At 49.5% G+C, this 21,316-nt stretch overlaps 1 protein-coding gene across 1 annotated transcript in view; it reads left to right on the top strand.

Annotated features, from left to right (window-relative positions):
- Window positions 1-645: 645 nt before the first annotated feature.
- Window positions 646-21,316, top strand: part of LOC102447598 (substance-P receptor) — a 114,584-nt gene continuing 93,913 nt past the window's right edge. Inside the window, exon 1 of the mRNA XM_006129102.4 lies at window positions 646-1,574. Coding sequence (XP_006129164.2) covers window positions 1,174-1,574 — 401 coding nt within the window. The 5' untranslated portion in view covers window positions 646-1,173. The remainder of the gene's footprint in view (window positions 1,575-21,316) is intronic.

Genomic DNA, 21,316 nt, shown 5'->3' with positions numbered 1-21,316 from the left:
AGCTACCCCGCTCTGCTCTCTGCAGGATCCCCCCTCCTCCCCCCAGACCGGGACCCGGGGTAACCGGGGTCTGTGCGAGTCTCCCTCGCCCCCCTGCCCGGAGAACACCCCAACCCGCCTGCGCTCCCGGTGCCCCCCGCAAGGCATTAAACACCCGGGGGGGGAGGCAGCTCCAGGGGTTGTCAGGAGGAGAACAGGGTGGAAGAGCTGCCGGGGTCTGGAGTGACCCGGGAGCCCCAGGCCTGCGCGATCCCCCTCCCGGGGCTACCCGGCTGCATGTCCCTGCACCTGTCCCCAGCCCTGCCCTGGTCAATCCTGCGGCTCTGTCCCCAGCCGGCAGATTCCCCTGGGAGCGCCCTGCCCAGGGCGGCCCCCTCTGGCCGGCTGCTGCGCCCCCCTCGCCAGGATGGCAGGGACCAGCCCCGGCCACAAGCAGCCACCGCGGAGCGCGGCCCCTTCCTCGAAGGCTCAGTGGGTGGAACCAAGTTCAGCCTCCCAACTCCAGAGGCACCCAGGCAGCGCAAGCGCTGCACCGCCCGGCGCCCGCAGCCAGCCACCTCCCGGCGCCCCCGGCCGAGCGAGCGTCCCCCTGCGCCCTGCGGGGGCCGGCGCCTTGCAGAGGTGGTGCCCCCCCCTCCCCGCGCGCGCTCACATCTGCCCAGCTGTTGGGAGGGGAGGGCCCTGAGAGCGCCGGCTCTGCCCAGCGCCCCTGACGTGGCCGCGGTGCCTGGATAAAACCCCGGCCGGCGCCGGGACGCGCAGGGCGAGGATGAGACGCGAGGAGCGGCTGGGTGTCTGGCACCGGAGGGTCTCCGCTTCTGCGCCTCTGGCCACCTTGGGCTGCCGGGGGGAGGCTGCACCTCCGCTGCTGCTGCCGACCGGGCTGTGATCGGTGCCCAGAAGTCCCCCCCCCCCCAGGGTAACTGCCTCGCCCCCCTCCGGAAAGGCTGAGGATGCTGGGGAGGGGAATCCCCTCCGCCACCGCCCCCTCTCTGCGCCTCGCTGCAGCTGTCCGGCTTCCTTCTGCGTCCCGCGTCCGGAGAGAGGACTGACCGGCGCGCCCCACAGTCACCGAGCTGCACCAGCTGCGGGCGCCTCCCCCCGCCAGGCCCGTGGCCCCCCAGCACATCTGGACTCCCCCCCCCCAGCACATCTGCTGGGAGACAGCGGGACATGGATCTCCTCTTTTCCGCCGAGGAGAACGCGAGCGCGCTGCCCCACAACCGCTCCCTCAATAAATCCGCCGAGGCCAACCTGTTCGAGCAGCCCGCCTGGCAGGTCACCCTCTGGGCCGCCGCCTACTCCCTCATCGTGGTGGTGGCCGTGGTGGGGAACATCGTGGTGATGTGGATCATCCTGGCCCACAAGCGCATGAGGACGGTCACCAACTATTTCCTGGTGAACCTGGCCTTCGCCGAAGCCTCCATGGCGGCCTTTAACACCGTGGTCAACTTCACCTACGCCATCCACAACGAGTGGTACTACGGGCTGGCCTACTGCAAGTTCCACAACTTCTTCCCCATCGCCGCCGTCTTCGCCAGCATCTACTCCATGACCGCCATCGCCGTGGACAGGTGAGGCCAGGTGGGGCTCCCCAGCATCCTCCGCAGGAGCCAGGATGGGGGGAAGGGGGGGAAAGGGCCGCGAGTTGCACTGGGGAGTGATGGTGTCCCCCTCCCAATTTACAGGCCACCACCTCTATTTTCAGAGCTCGAGTGGGGATTTTTAAATCTGGCCTTTGCTCCTCTTTGGCCAACAGGTAATAAGACATAAGGAGGTAATCGAGTGCCCAGTTCTGCATGGATCCAGTCTTCAGGCTCTGGGGAAGGATGCCAGTCAGGGGGTGCAACAGAGCTGGCCCATGGGGCAGGACCCAACAAGAGCATTATGAGTTCTCCGGCTGGTAGGGCGCTAGCACTTTATAGGACAAGGTGCTCCAATTCACTAGCTGTCAACCTTTCCAGGCGACTGGGCCCCCTTTCAGGAGTCTGCGGTGTCTAGTGAACCTCAAAGTTTCACCTTCCTTAGAAACAACTTGCTTACAAACCAGACATAACAGATACCAAAGGGTCACAGACCCTTGGTCCTGAAAGATTGCTGCTGCTTTTTTGTACCGCGTAATTAGAAATCAATTGGACTGCAACTAATGTACTTCTGTGTCAGAGCTCAGTGTGTATAGAGCAGTGTGAGTAAACCGTTGTCAGCCTGACTTGTGAGTTTTGTAGAGACTTTGCTAGTGCATTTTATGCAGCCTGTTGTAAAACTAGGCAAATCTCTAAATGGGTTGATGCCACCTTTCCCCTCCGCCCCCCAGACCTTTGCTATCCCAGGGGTGCCTGTTGAGAACCGCTTCTCTAACTCCTTCCGCTCCCTCAACATTTTGCTGATCTCTTCCCTGCCCAAACAAATATTGCAAGACACAATAGCCTGTTTTTAAAAAAGCGCTGGAGATAGGAGTTCTCTCTCCCCCTGACCCCCATAATTCCCGTCAGGAAAATGCAGTTAGCTTAATGAAATGGGTCTGTTTTAACTGTGCCCTGGAGAAGCCTGTGGCTATTTTCTTTTTTAATCAGCGGAAATCTATAGTCTTGCCCTCTAATTTCACTCACTCTAATTAATTTTCCTGATTTTAGATTAAAATCTATATTTAAAGCAGCCTGTATAATCCAATTGCGTGAAATGTATTTGTAGTGGCACATGCAGAGATCTATGGGCCAGATGCTAAAGAGCAAGGCGGCTCGCAAGCCACATGTGGCTCTTTTCCAGTTAAACTGGGGCTCTTAGAGTCATCAACTCACCCCTATTCTCCACCTGCCAGACTAAGGGGCCCTCAGCACCTCTGCCTTGTAGCAGGGTGGTGGGGTAGGAGTTTCTGCCCCACAGGCAGATGAGGATATCAGGGCTTCTTCTCCCACAGAGCATGTCTCCTCTTGAACTTCTGGAGATTGTTGTGTGCAGCTTGGAGAGGCGGTAAGTTGGGCCATCCCCGATGTAGATCATAGTCATTGTCCTGATTTCAGTTGGAACTCACCTATGTAAAGACCTCCAGCTTTTAACCCTCTGTCCACAAAAGGTGCTGTCTATATTTGCCGCTTTATAGTGTTTTGGGACAGACTTGTGCACGTTGTAGAGCTGGGTAAAATGGGGTTGTTGAAATAACCTTATTTTCATTGAAAGTGCTATTATCTTCTCTCTCCTCGGCTCTGTGACTTGTACGGCTTAGAGTGAGTGACAGAGACACCTGTTTTCTCTGTGGCTTGCCAGCACATACATACTCACATTTTGTTCTCAGAAGGAACACAAATCCAACAACCAGGCAAGGAAGCCAACGTCCGAGTCAGGGGAGGGATGAATTCTGATCGAGTGGTCAAAGAAAATGACTAGAGATTAGGAACTTTTGGGGCAGAATTCGGTTTTGCTGCTCTCTGCCAGACCTTTCCACTGACCTGGGCAAGTCACTCTGCCTGGCTGTGCCTCAGTTTACTCCTTTCTAAAATGGTTGTAAATTCTATTTGTTGGTACCTCCTAGAAAATACGGTGGCTCTTTGCTAACAGGGATCTAAAATTCAATACAGAGAGAGTTGTGTTCCAGAATTTCCCTCTTTTCCCTTTCCTCAGCTGCATGTTCTACAATCATGAGAAATGAAATTGAGTAAGGTTTATTTTTTTTGTCTGAGAGCATTTTGGCTCACATGTTCTAATTAGACTGACCTGAAAAATAAAATGCAGACTCCTAATGGAATTTTCTGAAGGCAGCTTACAGCGATGCCATCGCTCATTCATCTCCAGCCTGTGAAATGTAGTTTAAAATTTGTTAGCTTGTTCTTAATAACGCAGGGATGGGAATTCATTTCCAAGTTTCATCTCTTTATCATGCCAGGCATGAGCGAGTGAGTCTGATTCTCCTCTTGCTTGCATTGGAGTAAATCCAAAGTAACACCTCTGAACTCCATGGTGGAATTAAGGGGAGAATCAAAGCCCAAATGTTAACACCACTTGCAATTATGAAAACGGTGTCCATGTGTGGATTTTTTCTATCCATGTGCAGAATAAATTTGGTTGTGTGCATCGAGACATGTGAATGTGCGGCACTAGTAGAAACAAAAAAAAAACTAACTCTGGGCACTCGGCTAATCAGCAGGGTGGGGTGGGGAGGCTGGGAAGCTGCATACACACACAGCTTCCAAGGAACACTGATGGGGACTCCTTTGGAAATCTGAGTTTGCAGATCCCAAGGGCCCATGCATCCTGGCTTGGAAACCACCATTCTATGGCAATGACAACTTTCTGTGGACACCTTTGACATGGTTTGCAGCTCCCCAGGCATCTCTGCATGAGAGATTGAAAAGCACTGTCGTAAAGATCCTATTAGATCCCACTGCATTTTCTATGAAAGTAGATGGGTTTTATTTGCCCTGAGCTTCTTGCCCAAACTCTCCCCTACACCAAATATTGCGCCGTTGGTGGCTCCCCTCCATCGCAGAAGTTTCTCCATTTCTGGGGTGTTGTACCTAGACTGCACTGCCCGCTATGTACAGAGATCCTTGGGGCTGCAAAGCATTCTAAATGTGCTGCTCTATCACACAGCTTGCTTTTTCAGCGAGTATGACTTGTCAGTAACCATTCACTGCAAGGGCACCTGGTTTGTAAAGAGAACCTTCCTACGGAAAACCTGCAAATAAGCTCTGCTTGCAGCTGATGGAATTTAATATAGTCCATTAAGTTGTCAATGAATGGCATACAAGGAGGATGCTGGAGACCTGTTGCATTAACATTCCAGACTTTTTCCCACACACAGATTCTCAAGAGTCTTTTCTGAACCAACTTCTGTTGGTGACAGACAAGCGTGTGGCTTCAAATCCTGAAAAAGAGTTTGCCTCAGCCACAAGCAGTAGTTCTATTAAAGATATCACCTCAGCTCTCTTCTCTCTTTCATAGAGACCAACCACACTGTAAAAATCATGGAGTCTTGTCAGTTTCTTAATCTAGCACTCAGAGAGTGAATCATATTTACAAGAGCTCCTAAACAACTTAGCAGCCTGCATCCCATTGACTAGCAGTTAGACTCAGTCTCTGTCTATACCGGAGAATTTACAGCAGCACGGTTGTACTGATACATCAGTGCTGTTGTAAGATCTCCCGTGTAAACCATCTATGCCGACAGGAGAGAGCTCTCCCATTGTTTTTTAACCAACCTACCTCAATCTGTCAAAGCTCAAATGTAGGACACAAGAAAAATAACAAGGAGGGTAGATTGAAGTGAGGTGGGTGCTTTTTTTTTTAAGCTAAATAAGGCCAGGACTTCAACAGAGTTCAAAAAAAGAGCTAGATAATTTCATGAGGACAGTTCCATCAATGGCTATTAGCCAGGAATGGTGTCCCTTGCCTCTGTTTGTCAGAAGCTGGGAGTGGGTGATGGGGTGAATTACTTGATGGTTACCTGTTCTGCTCATTCCCTCTGGGAGCACGTGGCATTGGCCACTGTCAGAGGACAGGATGCTGGGCTAGATAGTCCTCTGGTCCGACCCAGTGTGGTCATTCTGTTCTTATTGACATAATTAAAAACAGCCCCCGCAAGTGGCGGTAGCTACATCAGCAGGAGAGCATCTCCCACTGACAAAGTCCTGCTCATGCCAGCGTGTCGGTTGGCGTAATTTATATTGTCCGGGGGTGTGGTTTTCCGCATCCTTGAGCAACATAAGTTATCCTGACAAATATGTTAGCGTAGACATAGCCTTAGGCTCTTAAGTCCCTAAATAACTTTCAATTAAAATACTTGGGGTATGTCTAGATTACATGCCTCTGCAGGCAGAGGCATGTAAATTAGACTAGCCGACATAGTCAATGAAGCGGGGATTTAAATATCCCCCGCTTCATTAAAATAAAAATGGCCGCCACGCTGTGCCGGCTCAGCTGATCGTCGGCACAACGCGGCAGTCAAGACGCGGATCGGTCGGCAAGGAAAGCCTTTGCCGACCGATCCTGTAAACCTCGTTTCATGAGGCATAAGGGATTGGTCAGCAAAGGCTTTCCTCATCGACCGATACACGTCTTGACTGCCACGTTGTGCTGACGATCAGCTGAGCTGGCACAGCGTGGCAGCCATTTTTATTTTAATGAAGTGGGGGATATTTAAATCCCCGCTTCATTGACTATGTCGGCTAGTCTAATTTACATGCCTCTGCTGGCAGAGGCATGTAGTTTAGACATACCTTTGGGCTCTCAAGGCGTTGTTGAAAATTGTACATGGGAGCTTTAGATTTTAGATTTCCTGTACGGAAAACCTAGTGCGCGTGGTATCAGCATTCAAGGTCCTAGGTGCTGCATTGCACAAGAATTGGGCTCAGTCAGTTTGAAGAAAAAGTGTCAGTTGAGGGAAAAGAGATCAAGGAAATCTGCATTATTATGAAATAAGATACTGACAGCAACGAGTTTTGTGATTCATTTGTTGATGTCAAATCTCACATGAGTTATTGTTCTTTGGAATGTGGACTCAGTGTAGTCTGTTTCTTTATTCCCCCCTTTGGTCAAGAAATACAAATAGCGCTGTTACATCACCTGTTATCTAGCATTTGGATCTAAGATCGGTAATTACATGAAACAGTGGGTTGATGAAAACATTCAGCTACTTAAGCCAAGTATTTCACTCCAGACTCCTATGCTTGAGGAATCAATTGTGAGTATTGTGTGGGGTTTCAAGAGAAGAGCTTTTAGCTTGGTTATATTAAGTATCTCATTCCAGTGAGGGCTAGGACAAATGCTTCCCATTCAAACCACAAACCTAAACATAGCCCATGCAGCAAGGGTAAAAACACGTACCAGAATTCCACAAGATCGAAACAACCAATGATAGCTATGTGGTCTCAGCAAAGCAAGAGCTAGTTTAGAACTAGGAAAACTCACTTGAAATCAGCTTATTTTCAGTAGATGCAGGGGAGGAGGAGAAATAAATACACCCAGCATTGAACATGGTTCAGAGTCCCAAAGTGGAATGATTCACCTTTGTCAGTAACTTGGATATGCAGTTTAAAGGATGCTTGGGTTATTAGCCATCAAGTTGTTCACCAGAAGAACATTGCTTTACAAAAAACTGTTCAATCTATTTCAAAACGTGCCTTCTGTAAATAATTTCCAGAGCCCGCTTGTCGGAGGAAGCAAACTTGCCATCTAAAGAATGAACCCTTGTGCGGCAGTCGATCAGGAAACATTTCACAAGGAAAGATGTTTATGTAAAATTGACACATAGGTATGAACATAGGTATTCAGAATCTGAACCTATATAGTGCAATTAGCTCTGAAAAATCCTTTGACTTGAAAATACAGCACCTGTTTCCTTCTCCTCCCCCCCGCCGCCGAAGATGCTAAGTTTCTAGTATTAGTTTAACAGGAGCAGTGCATGCTCTGAAAAAAAATCAGGCTGATTATCATCACGTGTGGAAAGTATTTTCAAGCATCACAGCTGTCAGAGCAAGGATTGGGCTGAAACCCTGTAAGGGCTCCAAAGCGACCTCGCTATAGATTTTTGGGAAGAACCTGCTGCCCAAGTCTGGTGTTGAGCAGCATTTCATTTGTATGCAGGTAGGAGCCCAGAGGGCTTGCTATCCACACAGATTCCAGTTTCAAGTTCTCCTAGCGACTGACTGCAATACCAAGTAAATCAGCCGAAATGATCATTACCGACAGAATTATAAATACCGAGCTAGGAAAGTACAAGCCAGCAGGGTGTCTGCCTAGACTAATCATGTTTCTCCAACCCACTAGAACCTGGCTCGCCTTTACCACTAGTTACATTTCATCTTTCAAAAAGCTTTTGACAAAGTCCCTCAGAAACAACTTTTAAGGAAATGCAGCGAGAGGATGAGAAGTAAACTATGGCCAGGAACTGGAAACTGGCTGAGACAACAGGAAACGAGGCCTACTGGCCCAAAGGTCAATACGATTCCCCTGTGGTCAGGATAGTACAGCCTAGTGGCCACGGAGTCTATATCCAGCAATGCCCAGCAGCCATAGAATCCATGCAGTTCCCCTGTGCTCAGGGTAGTGTGGCCTAATGGCTACAGTATCAATATACAGAATGGCCCAGCAACCAATGAGTCAATACAATTCCCCTGTGGTCAGGGTAGTTCAGCCTAGTAGCCAGTGGCAAAGCAATAGGCAAAGCTCCCCCGGAAGGGGTTGGTGAGGAGAGGGTAGCAGGACCTGGCCCCTCTCCACCAGGTCCCAGCCAGAGACCTGTCAGCAGTGGAGCGGTCCACACCTAACTCGTTGTGGAATCCCACTGCAACATGCTGTGATCCAGGGGAACAATTCTTCCTGCCAGTGTCCTCTAGGTAGTTCTCACCACCCCTTCCCTCTGGTCTGGGGGCTCTCCCGGCAGTCCCTCTTGGTCTGATCACCATAACTTGCTTCCTCGGTGCTTCCTCCCCTGGAGCTCCTCTGACACCTTCTTCCCCGGCAATAGTCAGTCCTGACTGAACAGCTCCACAGGCCTTTATAGCCAGCCTCCAGCTGGAGCATGCCCAGTAGGGTTGTGGGGGCGGGGCCTCCTCAACCAGGTGAGCCAGGTTAACCCCTTGAGGCCCAGTGTGGGGCTGATACACCCCATCACAGTCTACAGAAGAGGTGAGGCAGCAATGCTGGCACACGACCATAATTTGGATTCTAAATATGGCATATTGAAAACAGTGTTCAAATTGTGAGCAATTTTTTTAAATATATGGGTTTTCTTGGGACTGCTTGCAGAGAAACGTAGAAACTAGGGGTATGTCTACACTACCCCGCTAGTTCGAACTAGCGGGGTAGTGTAGACATACCCTTGGTCTTCAGCAGTCAGTGGGCAAGCTGCCAGCCGAGGGCCAGTTCAGGTGAGCTGTGCTCCTCTGCCTTTGGGCGCAGTCCGCTTTGTCTCTCTCTGGTTTGAGTGCTTAGGGTTCTGAATGTTAAGCAATGAAGCCGTTGATGTTGCAGCCGTCCAGAAAGAATATTTTATGCCTTAGGTAATGTCCCTATCTGTATGCCAGGAACATAGCGCCTTGCTCAGAGGCCCCCCCGAGGCTGTCGGTCCCCTGGCAGCAAGGGAATGTGCTCCGCTTTTGAAATGTCTACACACAAGGGATGCAGGGAAGTAAAACAAGCTAAATTGTGACCTCACTCAGATGTAGTGGGCTAAATCTCATGACTGGAGAGGGGTGTAGATGGTCTAGTAGCTCAGGAAGGCCTGGCAGGAAAAAAAAAGGAGGAGGAGATGTTGCATGACACATCAAAAGACAATATACTTGTTCCAGGGTCCAGAAGATGGTGAGATGCAGACCAATCAAAAGGCTCTGGATGAAAATAAAAGGGGAAAACCAGGGGCAATATCATTGTAGGGGCCTACAATAGACCACCAGCTCTGGAGGGGGCTGGCATTTCTAGAATAAACGACAGAAATTTCCAGAACACAAAACCTGGTCATAATGGGGGGATTAACTCAAGTTTGGTTCAATGTTTGCCAGGAAGCTCAGGACACAAATTGTCCCTTCACTCCTGGTTGGAAAAATAATACAGGAAAACACAAAATCAGAATGGCTAAGGCACAAAATGAGCTTTACCTAGCCAGGGACAGGAAGTACGACAAGATGACATTCTACGGCAACGTTAGGAGCAAGAGAAAGATGAAGGAAAATATAGATCCTACTACTTTGTGGAGATGGAGAGAGAATAACAGATGGCATCAGGAAGACTGAGGTGCTTAATGTCTGTTTTGCTTCAGTTTTCAGTAAAAAGGAAAATTGTGACCAAATACTTAAAATTAGTATTAACAGTAAGAAGGAAGGAACAAGCCATTAGAGGGAAAAGCAGGCAGATATTTAGGTAAGTTATATTCAAGTTATATCCAACTCTATTCAAGTTGGCAGGGTCTGATGAAATTCATTGTAGGGCACTTAAGAAATTAGCTGAAGCAATCTTGGAATTGTTCACAATTATCTCTGAGAGCTCATGGAGAATGGGTGAGGTTCCCAGAGGACTAGAGAAAGGGCAGACTCAGTACTTGTCTTTAACAAGAGGGCCTGAGGGATTCTAGACCTGTCAGCCTAACTTCGATACCTGGAAAGATCCTGCAACAATCGCATTTGAAAGCACCTAAAGTGTAACAGAGTTCTAGCAAATGGCCAGCACGGATTCGCCAGGAGCAAACCATGGCAAAACAACCTACCCCAAAAGCTTCCTTTGGAAGTCGCTAGGTACTTGTGTTCAACGGCTGCATTCTGCTTGCTCCCGTAGCTTTCTCTAGTGACACTCTTTGTGTTGAAGCTTTTGTACTTCTCAAAGACAAGGGATGGATCGCTTGCTGCTCTCGTGTGCAGTGACACTCTGAACCTGCTCTGTCGTGAGGCAGAGTGGCTGCCCACTGACCGGGCGGAGGGGGAACCCCTCTTTGCACCACCCCAGCTGGAAGTCAGGAGGCAGGCCTTGAAGTATGCAAGGCAGGCCCTGGGGCTCAGTTAGGCCCCCACTGCCAGAGAAGCCAGACACCTGCCCCGAGTTCTGAGGCTCCTTCAGACCTAAAGGAAGCCAAAGACAGGCCAGGATGGCCGGAAGCACAGATAGATGCCGAGCCAGAAGAGCTGTTGGACCTGACAGGGGTTGCATACCCCGGCGACCCCAACAGCCTGCTACTGAGTGAGGCATGGCCCCAGGGGGAGCTGGGAAGTGGCTCAGGTAGCTGACTCAGGTCTGGCTGAAATCGTACCAGTGAGTGAGCCAGCCTGTTGCAGTCAGGATCCCCGCTGACCCAGTGGCAGCCCAATCTGATGCTTTTAGGGTCCTGGGTTGGGATGCAGCTGACTGGGTGGGTGAAATGGGTCAGGACTCACTTCACGTGAGCACCCCCGTTTGGCCAGTCTGTTTGAGTGCAGGTGGATTTGAACCTGAGACCTCAGCATAGGAACTTCTCTACAGCCTGAGCAATAAAACCAGCTGGTACTCAGCTTAGGCTGTAGAGCTCCCTTGTTCTTAGCTCTTGCTGTAAGTTGTTTAAGTGCCACTACATGGTATAGTGACCCACACTAGGGCTCCATCTAGACTGCAGGCTTCTTGTGCAAGCGATGTGCTTTTGCGAAAGAGAGCGTCCAGACTGCATGGTCGCTCTCTCGAAAGTAAGCTCTGATTGGTATGCACTGAATGGCCACCAGGGCACCTTTGCTTTTTCCTCTTTCCTCTTTTTGAGCAAAAAACCCCTCTTCTCCGTCCACACACACCTTTTTGCGAAGGAGCTCTTTTGCAAAAAGTTCTTCCTCGTAGACTGAGGAATACCTACGCCAGTAAAACCCCTCTGTTCTTTCCATTTTTTTGCGCAAAAACGCACTTGAGGTGTGGACACTGCGAGTTTTTTTGGAAAAACTCTGTAGTGTAGACATAGCCTAGGTGTGTGGGTTAAACGGGTTTTCGATCTTTAGCCTTTTCAGCTGCTCAGCCCTCTGGCCAAGTCACACGGCCTTGTGTGAAATCACAAACCTCTTCCAGGATACACGCCCATCCCAGTGCCCTCTGCTAGTGTCTGTTTCCTCGCAGTTTGGTTCCCCACTCAGAGTATGTCTACACTACAGTGTTTTGACAGAAAAAGCACTGTTTTTTTCTGACAAAACCTGAGTAACATCCACACTGCAATCATGTTCTTTCAAAAGTAAATTGAAAGAACAGAGGGGTTTTTCTGGCGTTGTTAAACCTCTTTCTATGAGGAAGAAGCCTTCTTCCAAAAGAGCTCTTTCGGAAATAGGCACATGTGGATGGGGAAGAGGGAGTTCTTTCACAAGAAGAGGAAAGAGGAAAAAGCACAGGTGTCCGGGTGGCCGCTCGGCCCATAGTAAACACAGCTTACATGCAAGAGAGCGTCCATTCAGTGTGGACACTATCTGTCAAAAAAGCAGATCGCTTTTTTGATGCACTTTCGCAGTATGGACGCTCTCTTTCGGAAGACTTTTTTTGGAAGATCTCTTCCAGAAAAGCTTCTTCCAAATGAAGCCTGAATTCTAGACGTAGCCTCAGGGGATTTCTTGCCCCTAGCTCAGGGCTTTATCTCAGCTCATCGTTCTCAACAGCGCTCCATTCTGAGCTGTCCTAGGTTCTGCCAGCCGGCCACCCCTAATCTCCCTTCCAGGTCTGGGCTGAAACTGAGCTTCCGTTAGTCCTGCAGCTCCTCTTATATAGTCCCTCCTGGCCCCTGATTGGCTGGTTTCCTCCTAGCCACTCTAGCTGCCTGGAGGACTTCTTTATGGCCCTTTTGGTCTTAGGGCTTAGCCCCATTACAGTGGGCCTTTGTCTCCCGTGACACCCCAGTCCCTGGGTGGCAGTCTCACCCCACTTCTCTAGGCAAAACACCTGCGCTGTCTGCCAAGGCTAGCCCCAGGTTACTGCTCCCAGCCCTGGACATCTCCAGGACCCTTAGTGTCCCCTGTCCCAATAGGTGGCTTGGCCCCTTCCCAGAAGGCCAGAGATCTGGGCTGCTGCACCACAGCCTCTCCTCCCCCCGCGGCCAGAGAGCACAGGCTGTATTGGGAAGGCCAGGTCTTCCCCTACCCATGTTACCTGCCGCCCATGGGAAAAGTTAAAAGACATTGAATCCGGCAGCTCTTTCTGCTATTGTGATATTGCCTCTGCAGGATTAATGTCAGGGAAAAAGACACTTATTTCTGTCAGTGAAGCAGCCAGCCATGACTTTGAATACCGCTGGGGTGCGATTCACCCTTGTGCAGAGAGATCCATGTGCCACTGATGTTCTATGTTGAGGACGTAAGCGCTGCAAATTTCTGCTGGCCCTGTGCGCAGGCGTAAATTTCACCGATGGCGCAGATTTGAGTCGGACTTCCAGTCATTTTTCTGAACATTGCGAGGTTTCTTAACCTTAGCTCAGTTCCAGCTCCTTTCTCCACCCATGCTCCACTCCCTGCTGTCTCGCCTGCTTTCAGCTTGTCCCCTGGCTCTCCTGGGATGTGCTGGAATTCAGCACCCCAACGAGAGGGCCCTCAGTGTCATCAGATGCAACTAAGTGAGAAGTGGAAAGACTCTTCGATATGCAAACAGCAATCATGGAGGAAACAATAAATCCTGATAAGCCTTTAGCCCTCACATATGGCCAGTAAAAGGGTTGCAGCCTGCCATCTGACACTGAGACTGTATTTTTGTGTTTGCCTCGTTTGCACCAAAAATGCACAAATGCAGAAGGGGCATAGCTGGCTCCTCAGCAGCTCTGCTGAGAAGATCTGGGAGTCGTGTTGCACCACAGTCTCTGACTCCGTGAGCAGGGGAGCCTCTGTGGGCCCCTGGGCCAGAGGAAGCGGGGGGGGGGGGGGGGGGGAAGCCCTGCACTCCCAGAAGGGGGCAGGGCTTTGGGTAGAAGGGGCAAGGCCAGGGGCAGCCAGCCCTTCACACCACCTGGAACCTGCCCCTCCCCGACAGCCCTCAAAGCCACACAGAGCCTGTGGTGTTCCAGTAGCCATTCAAAGGGCCCAAGGCTCTGGTCACCGCTGTTCCTGCTGTAGCAGCAGTTATGAATCCCGGGCTCTTTTGAATCACCAGGCCCTGAAGCAACTGTCCCCTTTACCTCCTGCTGTCAGCAGGGCTGTCCACACCAGTCAGCAATGTGGTGCTATTGCAAAAAAAGCAAACGCCATTTTGGGTTGCATTAAAAGAGGCCTGGCATGTGAACCATGGATGGTACTGCTCTGTCCAGCACCTGTTAGGCCTCGGTTTTAGTCCAGTTTTAGTCACCAGAGTATCCAAAGGATGTTGTAGAGCATGGGTTCCCAAACTGGGGGACGTGCCCCCCTGAGGGGGCTTGAAGAAATTCCAGGGGGGGGCGCGAGGCGACCCAACCACACACACTCCCATCAATCCCACACCAAGTTTTGCTGCTTTTTTTTTGGGGGGGGGGGGATGAGGATTTCTCAAAAATCACAAAGGGGGCGTGATGCCGAAAAGTTTTGGAACCACTGTTGTAGAGGAACTGGAAAGGACCCAGGGGATGAGCAACAAAGATGATCAAAGGGATGGAATGCAAGCTAGGGGAGCAAAGGCTGAAGGAACCGGGTATGTTTAGCTTGGAACAGAGCAGGTATGGGCGGACAGGACAGCGGTTTCTTCAAAGACTTCAAAGGCTGCCATAAAAAAGATGGAAAAAAGTTGTTGTCTCTTGCCCCACAGGGCAGAACAAGAGGCAACGGGCTCACACTACAGCAGACTTAGCTCAAACTTCAGGAAAAACTTCCTCGGGGTAAGAAAAGTAGGACAAGGGAACAAACTGCCTGGGGAAGTCAGGGAAGCTCTTTCATTGCAGGTTTTCAGAAAGAGGCCGTCAGTCTTGCATGGTTTAGACACAACAGGTTGGCAGGGGGTTAGACTAGCAAGCCTCTGCGGTCCCTTCCCCCTTCTGGTTGGATGATTCTATGATGGACTATGCAAAGTCATCGGTAACTGATTGCATCTTTGAAACCTCCCCTCCCCCATCTCAGTCTTGGGAATCTGTGTGTGACGCATCCCTTTCTTCACCAGAGAGCCACTGTTTTGACTGCTTGGCTTTTTCAAGCACCATAATGAGGTACGTCTGAATCATGTAGGGACGTGGGCTTTGCTGAGGCTCCGCTCTACAATGCAGCACATCATCTGCAGACAAGCAGCTGGAATAATCTTTTGAATCTTCTGAATGTCAAATGTGTAATAACGAATTCAAAGATGATCTTGCAGACTCTCTGAAAGGGGACGACACGAGAGTCCTCTGGCTGTGATTCGATGTAATTTGTCACCCAACGTTTGTAATTAGTCATTGCACGCCGCTGTGTTGCTCTTTCACCATGACTTAATCAGTTTTTATTCTCAATCTGAACACTCCCTAGGGCAAACGTTAACACTTGCTGCATAAGGGCTGGAATTAAGGTCGGTGGGGGCTCCTGGCACACTCTGGCTTGAAGTTGATTCCATCCTGTACAGGGTTTATAATCTGGTTCGGTAGCTCTGAGCACGCCCACTGTACAAACTGTTCCAGCCCCCTGGAATACTTGGTCTTCTAGCATGTAATGTAACCCACACACCAGGGTGGTTCACTGTCCCATGGAGTGTCACTTAGACCACTTACAGTGAGATGTAAGAACAAGGGAGTTCTTCAACCTAAGCTAAGAGCCAGTTGGCTTTATAGCTCAAGCTGTAGAGGCTCCTATACAGAGGTCCCAGGTTCAAATCCACTTGGTGGTGGTTACAGTAACATGAAGCATGTAAAAGCCATAAATGGAGCTAAAGGAATCCAATTGGGAATTACTTGGGGTAACTGAATTAGCCTGATCATAGGACAGAATGGGCCATATGTGCTTTGTGCCTCTTGCCCCCAGAACAGCTGGAAACGCTGTTTAACCGACTTAGAGCAGAGTGAAGCAGCAAAAGGCTACTGGTGAATCTAGAATCAGAGCCACAGGAAAATTCCTAGCAATACACTGCAATGGAAGCCCAGGGTTAGTGGGACTAGAATCAGCTGCTCTGTGTTGGAAAATGCTGAACCTGAGAGTCTGCATCCTATCTGAATCCTCAGTTAAGAATTTGCTGACCCAGGCTCATGCTAGAACTTGGCACTCTGGCATTCACACTGTAGGGTGCAGACCTGAGTCAAAGTACCCCTAGAACCTCACCCCTTCGACATGCGACTGCTGTAGGAACATGATGCCTACACCAACCTGCACCTTGCAGGGCTTGCTCTCTGCGGCTGACCCAGGAGCGCCTGCAGATCGCTGCTGGGGAGAGAACAGGTTAAATGCTGAGTTGCTGCTGTCTGCAAAGGGGATGTGGCTTCCTTTCTCAATACAGTGGATGGCAGGTTGTCAGTGAGGACTATGGCAGTTGTCCCATGGAATTGCAGGGTACTTCTAGGTGGCTCCAGAAACCGGAGTCAAGCAGGGCTCTGGCTACACTGCTAAGAAAGAGATGTGAATCTGGGCTCTAGCTTGACTTGAGCATGGATCCTCCAGCCCTTCAAGGTCCTGGAACTCTGAGTCCAAGCCCAGGGTTAGTGGCACTGTAGTGTAGAAGCAAGAGGGGGGGAAATGTAGGCCTGGCTCTGGTTCAAGTATGGGCTTCCACTGAGTGAAGATATACGCGGAGGTGAGGTCAGGTCTTCACTTCCTGGAAGATCGATCGACACTGTGGTGGTCAAACTTCTGGAGTTCGATTTAGAGGGTCTAGTAAAGACCTGCTAAATCGATTGCTGAGGGTGTGGATGCCGGAACTCCCATTCCTCATGAGGAAGGGAAGTCGCTGGGGATGTTTTGCCTGTTGACCTCCTGCTGTGAGGAAGGCACCGAAGCTCGGCCTAAGGTACGTTTTTTACAGAGGGTACCTTCCACTGTCATGTGCACCTGGCCTCAAGAACAGCAGAGGTGAGACTTGTGTGAGAAACAAAGCTGTGTTGGCTGGGGGTTGGAGAAGCTCATTTAGATAGGCTCTCTTCCAAGCTCTGAGGTTCAGCAAGCACCCGCAGCCCTCTACTAACCAGAACATCGACACACCACAGAACTAGCTAGGCATCGAAGAGGGCCCAGTAGGGTTACACTAGCTAGACACTCGGTTTAAAGGGCTCCAAAGGGCAGGGTACACTCTCAGCTCACTCTGCTAAGAGAAGATTCTCTCCCGAGGTTCTGCCCGGCGGATTCCTTGTGTAATCCAGCAACTGTTTCTCACCACATAGGGATGAAATGCTACATGCCAAGGGAATTACCATCCCCCCTTCTAGAGCAGTCACCCCTCCTCTTTTGGGGATGGGAGGGGTCGTCACTGGCAAGAAGGAATCCCTAGATCCTGCTCTTGCTGAACACTGCTAGAGGAGTCTATTTCTGAAGCCACATTACCAGCAGTGGTGCAATGTGGTGCAACGTGGAGCACTAGCATAACCTGGCCATGTGGTACACCATGGGGCACTAGCATACCCTGGCCATGTGGTACATCATGGGGCACTAGCATACCCTGGCCATGTGGTACACCATGGGGCACTAGCATACCCTGGCCATGTAGTACACCATGGGGCACTAGCATACCTGGCCATGTGGTACACCATGGGGCACTAGCATACCCTGGCCATGTGGTACACCATGGGGCACTAGCATACCCTGGCCATGTGGTACACCATGGTGCATGTAGTACACCATGGGGCACTAGCATACCCTGGCCATGTGGTACACCATGGGGCACTAGCATACCCTGGCCATGTGGTACACCATGGGGCACTAGCATACCCTGGCCATGTGGTACACCATGGTGCACTAGCATACCCTGGCCATGTGGTACACCATGGTGCACTAGCATACCCTAGCCAGGAAGCCAGCCTGGTTGGTCCAAGAGTGAATCTGTAGCCCAATTGAGCTGCTACAGGGGTTCAGATGTGTCAGACCCTCCCCTGATGCCAGAGTTGCAAGGGAAAAAAAGAAAAGATGCAATGCTAGGATGTGTCCTTCCTTCGCATCGATCCCAGGCTGCATCTTCTACCCAGGCGCTGTTAGGGCAGGTCCACCAAGCATCTAGGAGCAACCCTTCCCGCCCGGGTGGTCAGACTGCCAATAGCTCAGCTTGAGCCAGGATGCTAAAAATAGGAGCACAGAGACTGTGATGTGGGCGGCGGTTTGGGCGAGCCACCTAAGCCTGCCTGACCCCCACTGGCCTCACCTGAGCCACTACCCAGGTTGTAGCACCCAGGCTGGTATTTTTAGCACACTGGTTTGAGTGGAGCTAGTGCGAGTCTACCTAGGCTGGGAGGCTTGCACCCAACTCCAGCACAGACAGACCTTTAATGGCCAGCATATGTTAAAGCCGCTGTCAGGGTCCAGTCCCAGATTTCTTTCCCTGGGCACCTCTAGACTTGCTTTCACTTTCGAAAGAAGATATGCAAATTCGGCACAAATTTCTGATTGTTTTTTCGACAGCGGTTTTTTCAAAAGTGAAAGCAGTTTAGATGGGGGAGGGGAGGTTTCGAAAGAACCCCCTTTTTTGAAAGAACCCTGTACACCTCATTTTTTAACGAAGAAGGGTTTTTTCCAGAAAATTGAGTTAGGAATTATTTACCAAACGTAGTCAGGTCACCCAGGTAAAAGTGATCTTCTGCAAGAGAAATGGATTTCAAGTGTCATATTTATATGGCCCCCATTACCATGGTATCGCAGCATTTCACAATCATTACTGTGGTTATCCTCACAATGCACGGAAATGCTGTTATCCCCATTTTACAGATAAGGCTACCAAGGTACAGATTTATGAAGGTATTTAGGCACTTAACCCTCAGCCTAGAAAATCTGAAGTTGCCCCACAGTCAATGGCAAATCAGGGACTTAAACTTGGGTCTTCCAAGCCCTACATTAGCACCTACCATCTGAACCACCCACAAATTCTGAGTACAAGTCATTTAATGGGGCACAGTGGGTTGAAATTTTAGTCCTGCCAACTCTAACAGTGTCCTCCAGAAAAAGAGCAATAAACGCCCACTCCGAGAAATATCGCTAGACCCCAGACAGAGATCCTTATAAATGGAAATTAGATGATGCTTCTCTAAAGACCCCCAAGGACCTTGCTTTGCCAGTCAAATGAGCGCGGAAGGTGCTGATCTCACAGTGATGGGCACCAGAATAATGCCCGGGAGCCAAAGCAGTTCTGAATCGTGCATTTGCTACTTAGAAATTACACTAATATAGATCAGAGCAGGTCTGAGCTTTGAAATGATCACATCAAAGGGAAGAGGACACATAGATCATTATCACAAGGGATGGAGAATTGGAGGATAGCACTGGTGTCACAGCTGGACATACATCAACAAACTCTCTGAAAGCAGGGCTGTGAAAATTAGGGCCTTTCTGCAGAGCCATCGATTAAACGCAATCCCTGCGGATAGGGAATTTTGCTGGGCAAACACGACCCCTTGCAAAGGAATTGGCATGTGTCCTGGGAAAGCATGAGCTCTGTTCTGTCTGGGAGCAGCTGTGAGGATGGAACTAAGAGTTCTTTCCCAAGGTGGAACAGGGGAGCATGTGGAGTGAATTTATCAGGCTTCTAGGCGGTCTGCCAGTGCTGACCTCTTCCTCCTCTGACTCTCTGATGTAGCTATGAGCCAGCAAGCAGCACCTAAACTGTATCACAGGGGAATGAATAGAGGTTCTCTACTGCCTAGGGAACCAGGGAGTTGAATTCACATTTTGGTTGTGACACTAACCCTGCATAGGGCTTGATTGAACTTTGGGTTAAGTGACTTGACAAAGGCCATAACTGGCCAACTGTTGGATGCCCAACTTGAGACAGCAAGGGCCTGGTTTTCAGATGTGTTCAGCTCCTGTCACTACCATTGACTTCACCTGAGTTTAGCACTTCTGACAATCAAGCCTCTGATATCTGGGCTGAGATACCCATATTAAAAAAACACTTGGAAAAATGTGACCAAAACCCCTACCTTCACTTTCTGGTCTATAAAATGGGGCTGTTATTAATTGTCTGGCTTAAATAACAGCAGTGAATCATTGTTCTTTTTATCAGTATAATCGGAAAATCACAAGACTAGTTTTCAAAATCCTGACTTAAGAACCGATGTGGGGCAGAGGTGGAAAACCCAAAGCTCTGGACAGAATATTTCCAAACAAAAAAGTGTCTGACTGCAATAACTGAACAGCATGATTAGCAGATGAGCACAAACTTGTTAGGGATTAGCTGTGGGCTGCTTCTTCTTTATACAAATGAGTTGGATAATAGTATTTGTACAGAAGATCTCGAGTTGTCGATGAAACAGAAACCACGATGCAAGACAAATAAAAATCTATAATTAAATGAGTACACAGCCAGACTGTATTAGCACATACGTGTGTTGGAGATTAACTGAAGTCTCTTATCCTAACTGCTTTACTTTCGTTCTGCCTACAAATCTGATCCACTGAATAGGCCCAAAGTTCTGGCAGCAAAAATCTGTTATAGTAAGTACAATACTATGCGCCACTGCTAAAAATAACCTTTTAACACCTGGTTTACGCTGTATCTGTCACATCTCACTTTAAAATTGTTTGTGGCTTGTGTATAGCTATGTAATACATTGTACGACGTATGTCAAGTGCTGTGACAGAAAGCGAGATGTAAAATTGAAAGCGAAAACACTTGATTTTCTTTTCTTTCCCCCCTTAAAATAACCTCTACAGGTTGAACCTCTCTAGTCCAGCACTCTCTGGTCCAGCAATATCTGTGGTCTGGCATGAGCTTAGTTAGCTGGATTCCATGTATCAGGGGCATGGCCAAGTTTCCTGCGGTCCCATAAAGTTTGTTTACAGCCACCACTCCTGGCTTTCAGCGTTGTGTGCCGTTATTTAGCTCTAATTTACTCCAAATGTCTTCGGAGAGCCCAGGAAGCAGGGGAAGTGTTGGTCGTGCTGCTAGATAATATTGAACTCCTGTGGTTCAGCAAATTCTTTGGTTCGGCACCAGTCAGGTCCCGAGGGTGCCGGATTAGAGAGGTTCAACCTGTAGTGATATGCCTTGCCTCTACTGAACTGAGATTTATTTTAATAGTCAGACACTTTTAAAGACCAAAATGCCTGCAGGGGCATTAAGTACATGTCATATTTGATGTACAAAAGACCAGAAAAGGTTGCAAGCTTCTCAGAAATATCTCAGGTCACTTTGGCTGCTATATAACATTCATTTCTGTAGGGAGTTAGAAGGACATCTCTTAGGAGAAAGGGCACATTGCTGTTGAACGGGTAGATGTGGCAGCCTAGGGAAGAGGTTTGAGGAAACAGCACAGATATTCCCTACAGCCTTCTGGCTCAGCTTCAGTGGAAGTTCAGTATCAGCCAGGTCCCACTGCTTGAGGAAGGAGCTAGAAATGGAAGCAGGCAGCCTGGAGGTTACTTCAGAGAACAGCTGCTCTGTCATTAGCCCTCGCTTTGAAAAGGCTGCCCACGGCCATCTTGTTTCATGTATTTCAGAGGGTGCGCTTGGGTGGGGGTGGGGAGGCACACTGAGCAGAAAAATGGAATTGCACCAGGCACAGGAAGGCCGTCCTTAGTTTAAAAAGGAAAGGAGACCCCAGATGAAGTAAGGAGTGGAGATTTGTAGAGATGACTTTGACAGAGTTCTATGGAGACCCTTACTCCGGCCCCTAGCTTCGGCAGCTGCATCTCTTTGATAACCATCTTCGGGTGGCGGAGAGGTGGAACAATAGGGCCATACATTGAGGATGGAACATACATTGAGGATATGCAAAATGCAGGACAATGTAGCACTTTAAAGACTAACAAGATGGTTTATTAGATGATGAGCTTTCGTGGGCCAGACCCAC

The sequence above is a fragment of the Pelodiscus sinensis genome, chromosome 28 (assembly GCF_049634645.1).
Source record: "Pelodiscus sinensis isolate JC-2024 chromosome 28, ASM4963464v1, whole genome shotgun sequence".
Taxonomy (NCBI): Eukaryota; Metazoa; Chordata; order Testudines; family Trionychidae; genus Pelodiscus; species Pelodiscus sinensis.
The sequence above is the reverse complement of the archived record's forward strand: the minus strand, read 5'-3'. Positions and strand labels throughout refer to the sequence as shown.